Source organism: Pinus tabuliformis, chromosome X, assembly GCF_031772625.1.
Source record: "Pinus tabuliformis cultivar Carrire ecotype Pingquan chromosome X, CPIR1, whole genome shotgun sequence".
NCBI lineage: Eukaryota > Viridiplantae > Streptophyta > Pinopsida > Pinales > Pinaceae > Pinus > Pinus tabuliformis.
This window is the reverse complement of record NC_142308.1, coordinates 1,280,703,112-1,280,717,469: the sequence shown is the minus strand read 5'-3', so window position 1 is coordinate 1,280,717,469 and position 14,358 is coordinate 1,280,703,112. Positions and strand designations below refer to the sequence as shown.

Below are 14,358 nucleotides of genomic sequence, written 5' to 3'. Positions count from 1 at the left end.
AATTGTTCCCACAATTGTTGATTCTTGACCTCTTTGAGTGTTTTGAGTGCAAGAGTCTTGGAAGAACCTTTGATAGCACACTCTTGTGACAAACCTGTTTGGGAGCACTCTTTAGGGTATGAAGGAGTGTTCCATGCCTCCATGGGAGGTACTCTCAGAAGTGCACTTCTCTAGTGCTTTTGGAATGAACATGAGGAACTTAAAGCACTCCCTAAGTGAGCCTAGAGGTTTCCTTGGGTGACTGAGAGTGCTCTCACCATTAAAAAAATGCTCATGAATAATTCTTGTGCTTAGTGAAATTTCTTTTACAAAATTTCACATTTGTAGGGTTTTTTCATGAGAGGCCTAAGGGAGGGTCTTAATAGCCCTGCAACTCATGGCTATGGTTTATGGAGAGCTTGAAGGGGAGTTTAAAGGATACCATAATCATTATTGTTGAATATATGAGAGGCAAGGTCTATGTCTACTCTTACTTGTATTTTTTTCCCTTTGTGTTGAATGCTCTATTTTCATACTCTTCTCATTCCTTTTCCTTCATTTTGTTGCATGTTTCTATCAAGACACATGTTGGGTATATGTTTTATTCTTCCATCTTTTAATGATGGTGTCTATTGAAAATACAAAAGATGGGAATGGATTTGAGAATCTTCATGGTGAGGATGGCCCATTCCGTGGAGACAAACTTGTGGCTTTGTGATATATTTAATTCCATCATAGAGGTATTTGATTATATTTAATTCCATCATAGAGGTATTTGATTTGTTGTTGACCATGGAATGGAGGAAACTCCTCCTAGAAGATGCTAGATTTCATTTCTGGCCAAATGGCTCTAAGTGCAATCAGATCAAGAGAACTATGTTTTGATATATTTATCTTCAAACCATTTATTTTTATAGTCTAACTAGGATGCCTATTGCCAAGATTCTTGACCTCAAGCTAGTGGAAGAATAGCCTTTGAGACCTCCTTAGTAAAGGATAGCTTCATGACTGAGATTAAGGATTGGAGACCTGAGAGCCAAGAAATCTACCTAGATCAACAACATAACAACATTAGTATGTTCCACCAATTTATGAATCATTCCAAGAACATTAACACTATTTGGAAAATTACAAAGGTAGATGGCATGATTATTTTCTTCCATGGAAACACTTAGGGCACTGATCATTTCACACATATTTATGAAGAATAGCAAATGGTGACTATTGCAGAAGTGGTGCAAATGGCAAAACCTTTTCCCTAGTTTTGTCAATGTCCTTGGGCTTCTTTGATTAAGTGAGTCAAGGAAAAGTCTTTGTTTGTCATGTTAGAATTTGTTTGTATATCATTGATAAACATCTTTTGGTCTTTAAAGCAGGTCTAGTCATGGGAAAAAACAATTATGTTGATCTGCCTGCATTGAAGTTCCTACTAAAATTGGCAGCAGACAAAGGGATCCCTAAGATTGAGATATATGAGGATTCTGAGATGATACAAAAATGTATAAAAGGAAGCTATAGGACAAGAACCTGAAACTGTAGTCAATTCTAGAACAAGTTAAGCTCATGGAACATAGTTTCTCTAACATATCATTCCTTCACATTGATAGGGGAACTTACTATATATGCAAATGAGATTTCAAAGGGGGGTTTGTAGTTGGTAGTCAACATTGAATATATATTTGAGTATCAAAGAAACATATTACAGGTTGAATCTTAGCTGGTAATTGATTTCTAATTTTATTTTCTAAAAGCATCTATAGGAGACACAAATTTACCTCTCATAAGGAAGACTCTAGGGACCGTTGCATCAAATCAATGGAAATTAGGGGTTATATAGGACCTTCAAGATATGGTATTGAAGTTTCTGTGGAAATTTTTGTTGAGGATTCAGTGAAGGGTTTATCAAAGAAATGAAATAACTATTTCAAATAATTATCTTAATTTATAACAAGAATTGAAGTATTTAGTTTCCATAGGAATTCTGCTATGGTGGGATTGGGTTCAGTAAAGTTGTAGGGCTGGCCTCACTGTGTTTTAAGGACTCAAAAAACAGTTAGGAATCTTTTGGGATCTACTTTGATATGATTTCTTGCATGCTTCAAAGTGAGTTTCTAAAATTATTATTGGCATCAATGTTGGAGGCCTTAGAGCTACAAGACAATGCCATGACTTTGAAGTTTTTTCGACCAGATATGTCAGTGGCATACTTTTGAGAGCTAGAGGGAAACTGCTTACTGTTGCTTTAGATTCATTTGGGAAGATTCCTAGTGTGGGACTGGGTTCACCTAATATGCAAAGATCAAGTGCTTGGATTTGCATTTGAATACTCATTAAACAAATACGATTCTATTATGGTAATTGTTGGAATTTTGGTATGTGGGGAGGAGCCTCAGTGGAAGAAAGTCTAAAAGTCTAGTGCAAAAAATTTTCTATTAAAAGATAAACCATATTCCTTTATTAGTGGAATGGGAAGTCAGGTTGTCCTGAAATGCTCAATATTTTTATGAGAGGTGCATATCTCCCTTCAACATGCAGTGCAGAGTTTGGTGATCCTTGATCTTAGTCACGAACCTATTATAAAATTTTCCATAATATTATTGTTTCTTGATTTGATTTGATATAATTATTTTACCTGTCACCAAAGCTTCTAGTCCCTGGCACTTACTTTTCAACATTTATATACTTCCTCTATTGTTATGTGATAGATGATGATTTTGTAGCTTAGAATCAATACCATATTAAAGTATCACATGAACATATTCATAACACTTGTAATGAGAGGAGGGACATTTGATATATAGCTTAGAATCAATACCATATTAAAGTTTCATATGAACATATTCATAACACTTGTAATGAGAGGAGGGACATTTGATATAGTATTCAATGTTTAATTATCAATACAAAACGATATCTTTGTGAGAGAGATATGTAAGGTAGACCAGTTCCACTGGAAAATGCAGCCATAAAGAAAAGAAATGTGAATTAAATGCTTAAATCACTTCATAAATGCTTGTAACTCAAAAGTACTTAGTATCTACCAGTGCAGTTTTGTTAGGTCATGTTGGTGGTTGGTACTAGACTTACATTTTGTGCTTCTTCAAGGAAAACTTCATTAGTGTGCAACTCTTCTTGGTGACTCAGGGTCCTTATTTTTATCTCAATTCTTAGTTAGGGATTTGACCTCCTAGATGCTAACTTTGTAGCTTGGCATCATTGCCATATCAAACTTTCACTGGCAACTATGCAGAACACTTGTAGAGAAAGGAGAGCCACATGATGTATTATTCAAAGTGTGTAATTTATCCAAACATAATGATATATTTGTGTGAGAGAGAGATGTATGGTAGAGAAGAAACACTGCATAATGCAACCATGAAAAAAGGACATGTGAGGATTTATGAGAGCCTCAAATTCTAAGCCCATAGGAAGTATGGTATAATTTTGTTAAGGGACCATTACTTATCCTGGTACTTATTGGGTTAAAAACCTGATTTAAGCATGCCTAGAGGTTAGAATGAGGCATATTGACCTGCAAGCCATCTTATCTTCAACTATCTTAACTAGGCAACCTCAATTCATTGAGTAGCAGAAAAAATGGAGTTACCATAACCTTCTCCTTGGGAGGTTCCGAGCGGAAGTTTTGGTTGGTATGCTCTCAATGTTGAATTCTAGACATATATGTGAGTTTCTGCTTCACACAAAGAAAACAAGATGGCAATAAATTAATTAATGTACTCATGATTGGTTTCCTCTTTATGCAAACATCAGTTTGTAAACAGTCTCTGTGGCCTCCAATTACACTTCCTGCATACTTACAAGGTGTCACCTTGCTAGGTATAAGGTGCTATTATGAAAGTATTTATTTTAATATAATTTTGTTTCATGTAATGATTGTTGATGCCAAGTACAGTCAACCAAACGATGTTGTTGTTGTATTTTCACTCCAAAAACCTAACGCTACATGTGCTGATATAAAAATATTTCTTTTACTATAATTATTATTCATGTAATGATTGTTAATGCCAAGAACACTCAACGAAATGATGTTGTTTTATATGATAAATTTTTGAGTCAACTTCGTTGTATTCTCATTCCATAAATCTAACGCCAAATCCTTGGTCCAATGACCTAAAGACTCTACAAGTTTTAGGCCAACCCTTGATTGAAGGGCATGTACATATTACATTCTATGCATCCAATATTTACTTCATCTAGGAATAAAAATTTTTGACAAACTATTTATTCCATTACCTACTGAACCGTATGTGAGGTCCCTAAGTCTTCCCAACAATCGTACCATGTCTGGCTGACAATAAAAATTCAAACTAAGCCAAAATGAACAAAGTATTATCCTCACACTATCATAAATGTAGGTGTATGTTTTTGGGTGCCTCCATGTGCATAAAATATACCTCCTTGGAGCTAAGTAGGTCTGAAGTTTGGTTTATTTGACATCACTTTCTATACTTCTGAGCTTCCTCTTTATGTTTAACAAGAAAAGAAAAAAAGTTGAGACTACGAGTCACCACATATCAGCTTTCTTGTTTAAGATTTTCCTATAACTGAAAGAAATTGTACTGCTTATCTAGCCATTAATGAGTGACTTTTGTGGAACCTAATTACATTACTTTGTCATATGCAGAGGCATCACATTATATGATCTTACATGCTGCCCATATCTGATAGGATGCATGATTTCTTTATCCATCATAACAATTTACGTTATAATTGACACCTTTGTAATGCCCATACATTAGTGTTGAAAGACTAGTTTACCTGATAATTCTAATTGTGCCAAATTTGAGTCATCAAGACTATTTTGTATCTAGATTAATATGAGCCCACAAAGAAAATGAGGAATTTGGAGAGCTAACTCATTTGAGTTCACAATATTAGCATTGAATAATAACATGGACTACAAAATCATATCATAATTGGAGATTGAATATGCAAACAGATATTTCGCTTTTCATGGATCTAGCCAAAATAAAATGACTTATCAAAGATAACTCTTCTCACACAAGCTTTAGTAAATGTAACTCAGTGCTAATAAAGCCTACTAAGTATAGACAAATAATATCAGATAAGGTAATATTTTCTAGTTAATGTCCACAAATAGCCATGGAAGGGTATATTATCTCCATGGTTTTATGGAGATAAGGGAACTTATCAAAGGCCAAGCCCTCTTTTCAAATAATTATATAATAGTTTGTTTGCTTCATGTAGTTTTGTGTTTGGAATAGAGCAGTGCATCTATTGGGTGTGGCATCTAAAGTTAAATATTGTTTGAGAGTCCTACAAAATAAATCCAACCTCAAAATCCACATGCCACTAGAAAAAAATGGATTTCATATGAGGACATATGTTCCGTGGTTCTATAGTTGCAATGCCAGAAGTCCATCTTCTACACATCTACCTATATACATATTTCCATGAATTCTTCACCCACCTAACAATGCTCCCCACATAAGAGGATCAATTTCAACTGGAATTTTGTTGATAAAGTCTTCCACCTCATCCAATCACCCAACATGGCCAAGAAGGTGGACCATGAAACCAAATTTCTCTACTCCAGTAATGACACCATACTTTGCACTTATAAAATTGAAATATTTACAACCTTTGTCCACTAGACCAGCATGCCCGCAAGCACAGAGCACACCTATAAAGGTGACATATTCCTACTTGCATCATCTACCCAAACAATTTGAGAACCCCTATACCTCAGCCATGTTGAGCACTTCCAAAAATTGTTTCATTTCATGAAACCACATTTCTTTCAAGCATTTTCTCAAAAACCTTTATTGAATCCTCTACATCCCCACATTTTTCATACATTTCAATAAGGGCACTCCCCATGATAACACCTGATCCAAATCTAGGAATAAAGTGGGCATGGACCTCCTTACCTTGCTATAGAGCTGCATGTTCAGCACACACAACTAAAAAACTGCCTAAAGTGAACAGGTCCCGCTTTATCCTGATACATATCAACATGTCCTGGTACATATTGGAAGAAATAAATTATTTTGGAGCAATGTTGCTACACCTTTTCATCTGCGAAACCATGAAACCATTGGATATGAAGAAGGCACAGAGCAAAGACGATCCAAGCTGTAGACAGGGGAGGAAATGAAAGAAACAGGGGAGTAAGAGGGGAAAGCCTCTACTTCCCATTTGAATTCCAGGAGATTACTTGGCAATATGTCACATCACAACATTAATGTAAGGACGTTGAATATGGGTTGTAAATGAAGATGAAGACGGAACAAATATGGCAGAAGGGTCAGGATGTAAATGTTTTTGAGGGTGTCAAATTTTCAGAGGCGGAAAAAAAAGGGTAGGCAAGAAGTCTATTTTGTCTATTAGATAGACTATGTCGAAAGTAAGGCATATCCTTGTTGTTTTTTAGGAAAGATTTTAGTGGAAAACTAGTAAATGTTGAAATTTTTGCTTGAAATACTACAACACTTAATGAATATCCCACTCATGAGACACACTTGTGATTGAGGTCACGTTTAGGTAGCCATTTCCATACATTTTTTAACAAAATATAATTTTCTCATGATTTCTGAATAAAATATACTGTCATATTTCATGAATGTTATCCAGAGATATATTATTTTTTCATAATGTCCTTTGTCTGGAAAACATGAAAATACTTTGCCAGAACATATTTAATGGCATCATTGCAAACATAGAACTCAACATCTAGAAGTTGGAGTCGTCAAGGAGATATCTTAACTTGTATGTGCCATCAGTAACTTATCACTGGTAGCTGATTTGAGTTCCCTCCTCTCCCATTAACTGTTTTTGTCAGAAGTGTAAAATTCCGCAGATAAGTGCATTGTAAGTGTCCACATCAGGTTCTATGCTTTTAACTGACATGTTATCCCTAATTCTAAATGTCACTTCTAATTTTCCACTCCTACAATAGCCATGGATAAGATCATTGTAAATAGAAACAACTGGAGTCAACCCCCTATCCAACATATTATCCAAGAGTCGTTTAGCTGCCTCCAACTCTCCTTTTACACATAACCCACTAATGAGTATCTTGAAAGCATCAATGTTAGAATCCATGCCCTTTTTGACCATATTCTCCTACACTTTTAAAGCCTCTTGTATTCTATCTTCCTTGCAATAACCATCAATTAATAGGTTATAGTATGAAACAGTGAGCTGCAACCCATTATCGATCATGCAGTGAAAAAGTTTATCAACTGCATATGTTTCTCTTTGCATGCAAAGTCAAGTAATGAACAATATGCATATGACTGATTCTGAAACAATTCATTTTGAGAGCATTTTGTCCATTAGAACTGAAGCCTCCTAAATATTTCCTTCTTGCAAGTGCCTATGAATTAGTGTGGCATAAATAATTTTTTTAGAGTACAAGACCTTTCTTTAGTATTTGAATAACAAGATTATGAGCTTCCTAAATCTCTCCATCCTCCCAAATCCCACCAACAACCTTTTCGTAGACAAATATGGCAGGAGGAAGAAAACCTTTGTGAATCACTTTCTCCAACAACTTCAATGCCGTCCTTGCATTCCCACTCTAGAAATGGTTGTGTATAAGCTTGACATAACTACTATTTTTGGGAGTCAAACCCCTTTCCTGCATTTCATTAAACCATTCATTTGCTTCTTCTAGTTGTCCTACTTTATACAACCCTTCAATCAGTGTAGTACAAGTTGCGACATTCAATACCATACATTTTCTAATAATGTCACCATGGATTTTGTTTAGCTGTTCAACATTGCCCTTGAGACAGTTGATCTCCACAACTACAGAAAAAATCGTTGATCTAGGAACCAATCCCTAGTCTAACATTTGAAAGATAAGATTATTCACTTCCTCTACCATTCCAAGCTGAAAAAGTATGCTAATGAATGAACTACAACTATCCATGTTAAGAAGAAGACCATGTTCTAGCATCTGATTGTGTAGCTCTGTAATATGTCTAATGCTTCCCTTTTGTAAATGAGTTTCAATTAAAAATGTATAAATTTCAAAACTTAGTTTTAATCTCCTTTGATGAATTTGTTGCAGGAGGCAGTTGACATCCTTCAAATTACCTATCCTGCAGAGACCTTTGATAAGTGCATTCTAAGTTTTAATTTGAGGCACAAAGCCTCCTTGTGAAATGAGATCATTCACAAGGTCAAGAGCCTCTGACACTCTACTTTCCTTGCAATATCCATCAATAAGTAAATGATAGGTACAAAAGTTAGGAGCACAGCCTATTTGATGGATGGCTTATATAATTTTGGGGGCTTCTGGTAGCTTACCCATAAAAAGTTTCAATAACATAATTCCAAGTATTAGTAGGACAAAATGCCCTTTCTTGCAATTCTTTAAATATTTCCGTCACTAATTCAAGTTGTTCCATATGATCTAAATCTTAAAAAACCATATTGCAACAATCAACGTCACTTTCAAAGTCTTGTAATATGTCAACGTCTTCTAGAATCATTTGAGGTTGTGCACAAGTCTTGTTCATCTTGTTAAGGACTATAGGTGCCTAATAGCCTGAATATGTAGAAATTAATGCCCTAAAAATGCCCGAAATTGAGATTTTATCCTTGCAAGCAATAACATAACGATCCATTACAGCCTGTGCATCACTGGACATCTTTGCCTTATCAATATATGAATCAGATTTAAGTGAACTTGTATAATTTGTTGAATATGTTGTTTTTCTAACAAGCTGAAGAATTGCAATGCCAATCTAGCATATCCTAGATTCCAAGCAATACTTGAATTACAACAGATGGAATCATTTCAGATGACAATTCCTCGAGCATATCCCAATGATGTCCCTTAAACAAATTATAGATAGTAGAAATATTACTAGAATTAACTTCCCGAGTGTAAACATATTGTTTTTGTTGTTCAAAAATTTCAGTGTCGAGCTTCCGCAATACTACCTCTATTGAAATATATTGTTTTGGTAGCACGATAAAGATAATAATTAGTCCTATGATCAAAATATTATGTCCTTATGGCATGAAACCCTTGCCATATCCCTAAACTATTTCGAATTTCAAGCCTTCGTAGTAAGGGTACTGTTGCAAGTGCTAGGGATTTAAAGATCATATAGCATTTAAAACTCATTATTTTAGCATGTTTATATAGCCAACAGGGCCTTGGTTCACTATTGAGTTCAATGGAGTATGAGGTCTTCCCTACCAAGGTCCCATTTTCACTTGGGTTTTCCCAACCCATATGTCATGTCGAAAAAAGGATAAGGTTGGGTGTCGTATTGGGGGCTCTAGCAGAACTAATGCCCTCAGACCTCATTAATAAAAAGGCCAACATCCAAGCAATACTATTCCCATCATTTTCTCTCTTGGTACAATGATGTGGGTCCAATTAGCTATGGTTGGCTTGTTGTTCATGGCTTGGTTTTATATATAGCTTTCTTCTCACCTGGCATGGGACCAGTTCCATGGAAAATCAATTCTGAAATTTATCCTTCAAAATATAGAAGTATGTGTGGAGGCATTGCTGCAACAATTTGTTGGATATTTAATCTGATTGTTTCAGAGAGATTCCTATCTTTGATTGATGTGTTGGGAACATCCAAAACATTTATAGTATTTGTTTCTATTGATGGGGTTGCATTCCTCTTTTTCCTTGATTTTGTTCCTGAGATGAAAGGCCTGAGCTTCGAGGAGGTCGATAAATTATGAAAAGGGAGATCATATAGTTGTAGTATATGAGAGGAAGGTTCTTTTAACAAACACCTTCTTGATGGTCATCATACATTCTGAAGTATCAAATCATATGTTGAAATCTCTCGTGAAAGAGGGAATTCAAATCGATTGTTGCAAATTTGTGGATGACATTTTTGAGGTATTATAGGATAATGTACAACTTAAATGGCATATCACCAATCATATCAGAAATTTTTTCATGGTGGCATATCGACATGTTTTGCATGGTGGCGGTGTCATAATTTGCACTATTTCTTGATAAGATATTGTTATTTTTTTTTTAAATTCAATTGGATATGTTGGATAACAAATGCTCGTACTTACATCATTCATCAATATCCCCTTTGAAAATATTTTGCATTTCTACCACTCCCCAAATATAAGAATTTTAATTTAGCACTACATTTTCATATGCAAAGCATATATATTTTATGATTTCCTTGGCTTGGGATATACATCATTCCGCTCTATTGAATTTACATCATTTGTATATTAGGTTAGGCACAAACCAAAGGGATTATTTGGGTTACTCACCTAACACTTGTTGTGGTCCAAATTCTTTAGGTATCAGTTTTTGCATGCTGTTGTTTTTGGGGATGATGGTCTTCCACTATAAATACAAATATAGACTAAAGAAATGCATCAAGAAGTTGGGTTTGGAATTGTTGCACATTGGAGGTACAAGGAGGGTTAAGAAACACACTCTTCCTTCATTGTTCATATGGTCGAGTGGGCATGATGGATGCTAATGTGGAACATTGAGATTATGGACACTAAACTACGGTTATCTCCCCAGGATGCAAACATGAGACCACCTTTCCCTTTCCCTTCCCATAAATATGGTTGCCCACATATGGATGAATTATGTAGCCCACCATGTGGATGATAGTCTCCTTCTAATTATGTAATATGATAAAGTGAGTATGGTATTCCTAAAAACACCGTATTATGATGTAGTTGTTTTGCAATCTACTTGTTTTAAAATTCATTTGCTAATATTTTACATAATTTTTTATGTATGTTGTTTGAAATTTCTACCATCATATCAATTTCATGAATAAAGGATTTCTTATTGTTGTTAAATAGATTATTGTGCAAGAACTACCTCCAAATTCGATTGTGAAGGATTTTCTAGACAAAATAACTTATGGCAATTCACTTTTTACATCTAATGGTTTTCCAATACAGGAGGAGTTGAGACCAAAAATGAATCACAAAATCTTTAGTGATCCTTGTCATAAGCATAAAATGGGTGATTTAGTTGAACTGACTCTGTCAATCCCACATATGTTTTTTATTGAATACGGGAAATAAATAAGTCGAATGTTTTAGTAAGGCAAATGAATTCTAGGATGAAACAAGCCATATGCTAGGAAACAATTCACAAATTGCAACTATGACATCACTTATGTGGCAACTGGCCAATTGTTTTTGGATTGAATTAGAAAGAATGGAGACCAAAAGACTTACCTTGTTGAATGTCCATCAACAACAAGGTTCAATGTGTTGAAAAGTGTAACTAGGTTTGGTCTTCATAATGACATGTACTTGTGATTTTTGTAAATGATGTAAAGAAGAAAATAAAATTATTATTGCCTTGCTTCATGGGTTTCATGAGCAAGAGATTTTATTTTTAGATGTTTCCCTTTAATAACCTTTATGATTTGTCATAAAAGTCATATAGAGTCAATGTGATGTATGAACAACCCTTCTTGGGAATGTTACTAATGTATATGAGTCAATAGAATGGTCTAGTAGCACTCCAAGACAAGCACACGGTATCCTTCTTCAAGTCATCCTCAAGAAAAAAAGAAGGATTCATGTTAGCTCACATAAATGAAGACACACATATTCGGATGAACATGTCAACTTATTTATATAAGACAAACTACTATATATACATGGGCAGGGTCTTCACATTTCCATAATGAAGTTCGCATATATCTCTAATATTTTGGGTGACAATTACAGTGAAGAAGTTCATATCACTTCTAAAATTTGGATGACCATTTTAGGAGGAAGTTTCGGTGCCACGCAGTTCAGTGAAGGCTACAGTTCAATGAGAATTCAAGGGAATTCAGATCACAGAGACAGTGAAGAGATAAGAGACAAGTTCAGATGTTAAGGTATAGAAAGAACTTAGATAAAGGGGAAGCGAGAATATTTTCTAGGCTAATCAAAGAAACAAAATTTTGGATCTCTGAAAGAAGGTCCCAGTGCTACATAGTTCAAACAAGTATATATTAAAGTTCAGTGCTTTATATTAGCTACAATTCAGAGCTATGAAGGAGCTATTGTTCAGTGATATATCACAGTGTTTTGGATCTGCTATAGTGATGATATTTTGGTGACATTACAGTGATGTGTTTTGGTGTCATCTCAAGTGTGTCTATAGTTCGCTATGCTCAAATGGGAGATGATCTCAGTTCTAAGAAGGTCAAAGCGGAAGAGGAATCGAGAAGAGGAAAAAGACCAGAAGGTTGACAATCAAGCAAACTAGTGTCTTGGTCTTGGAGAGGAAAATAGGTAAAGTTTCTTGGTCTTGGTATTCGTCAATTGGAATCTCGATAAGAAGGATTTGTGCGGGTTTTTCTCTCAAAGAGTGAGAGGTTTTGGCCCTGGCTCATAGCCTACATTCTGTGTCTCTTATCTATTTATGTTCATGCATTGGTAGCTTTTTGATGAAGAATAACATTAATAACTTAATTAAAGAAGACCCTAATATAAATTTGTAAAAAGAACTCACAAGAAGTTATTAAAGAAAGAGAAATCACCTAATTATTGATGCCCTAGATTTCTCAACACAATGTCATTACACAAATATGCTTGTTATGAGCTCAACACATCACTTATGGGAATTGAAACTAGGTGGGAAGGATAACAATCATTCTTCATAACCACTAGAGATAAATCCAATTGACAACTTTATTTGTGGAGCTTATAATTAATATCATGATGACCACAATTTTTTTTTTGTAGCAAATTTGTTCTACTCTTTGAATAATTTAAAGCACAATATTTTAGCAAGGTTAGGAAATATGTATGGGTAACCAGGAAAGGAAGGTTTGGGATTTTCTGGGTTGTTTTGAATCTCATATTTCTATTTCACTTCTTTGGAGAAAATTATATATTAAAAAACAAACTCAATTCAAATCAAACTAAAATAGAGAAGCCTAATTATGAAGATGTTTCTCTCTCCACAACCTTGCAATGACATTATGTTTTTTGAATTATACTTGAATTTCACTAATAATAACCTAGATCTATATATTTATTTTAACACTAAATTGACATCATGGTAAACATACGAATATCCCATTAAGTATTACCTAAATATGGTTCAAAGAATCTCAGATTTAGCCCATGCACATGGTAGAGTAATTTCTGAGGTGTGAAGTTCAATTAGAGGCACCATTTGTTTGTTTGTTTTGGTTAGAAAAAAACGATTTTCTCTTAGTTTTATGTGACTTTCAATTTATCATTTGTAGCATGTTGAGAAATGGAAAAGAATAATGTGTGACATTTATCTTGCAGAAATGGGTGTTGAATGAAAGGTTGTCGAGTTTAACCAAGCTATAGTTTGCTTTGGTAAAGACAGAAGAACATCTTAAAAAGTTGCCTATGAATACACCACATACAGAGTTTGAACACAAGTAATATATGGATTTTTCTTTTGTAGATATGTTATATTTTCTACCCAAAATATCACAACAAGAAAATATTAATATTGTAGGAATTGTTTGAGGACCTCATTAAGGTCAATTTTTTCTGATGTCCTACTTGATTGATACCTTCTCATGACAGGAAGGGTTTAAATATGAATTAGTATTTTCCTGAAACAAATCAGATTCAAATTTTATACATATAAAAGATATAAAAAATGTCAATGTCTTCATTTGGTTGTTACTTGACTCTGGTGTGGGCAGGTTACAGGAAATGGGATTAGAAAAGGGATGGGGAGACAATGCAGGGCATGTCTTGGATATGATTCATTTTTAATTGAAGATCCTTCAGGCACCAAGGCCATCAACTTTAGAAATGTTTCTAGTAGGGATTCCTATGGTTTTTAATGTTGTGATTCTTTCACCTCATGGTTATTTTGGGCAAGAAAATGTTTTAGGAATGCTAGACAAGGCACTGGTGGACATGTAAACATATTTCTTATAATTGCAATGTTAATTCCATCATACCCTCTCTTTATTGTTTGATTGTATTTTGAATGTTTCTTTTGATTTTGTTCTGTCTGTTAACTATGGAATTGAAAATACTAGGTATCATGTCCATTTAAAAAACATCCAAAGCTTAAAGATGAGTTTAGTATTACACGATATTAATTGAAATCCTTTTAGTTGTTGTGTTAACGTATTTTCATGATTATTAAAAAAAAAACCTTTCATGTTGTTATTTGAGCATAGGTTGTCTATATACTTGACCAAATTCATGCATTAGATAATGAAATGTTGTTGTGAATAAAGCGACAAGGGTTAAACATCACACCTCAGATTTTTTTTAACACGTTATCTACAACCTAAGATTTTTAACATGTAACTTAGTTGGCATGACTATGCCTAAGCTTTCTCTTAAGGTTGAATATAATTGAGTTACTAAGGTGTTCTTTTCTATGGTGATGTTTTATTTGCTTTGTTTATACAT

General features: G+C 34.5%; 1 protein-coding gene across 1 annotated transcript in view; it reads left to right on the top strand.

The window, feature by feature from the left end:
- LOC149144721 (isoleucine--tRNA ligase, cytoplasmic-like) overlaps positions 1-13,790 on the top strand; it is a 739,557-nt gene extending 725,767 nt beyond the window's left edge. The window contains exon 27 of the mRNA XM_089449912.1: positions 13,632-13,790. Within this exon, the coding sequence (XP_089306038.1) occupies positions 13,632-13,775 (144 nt within the window). The 3' untranslated portion in view covers positions 13,776-13,790. The remainder of the gene's footprint in view (positions 1-13,631) is intronic.
- Positions 13,791-14,358: the final 568 nt, after the last annotated feature.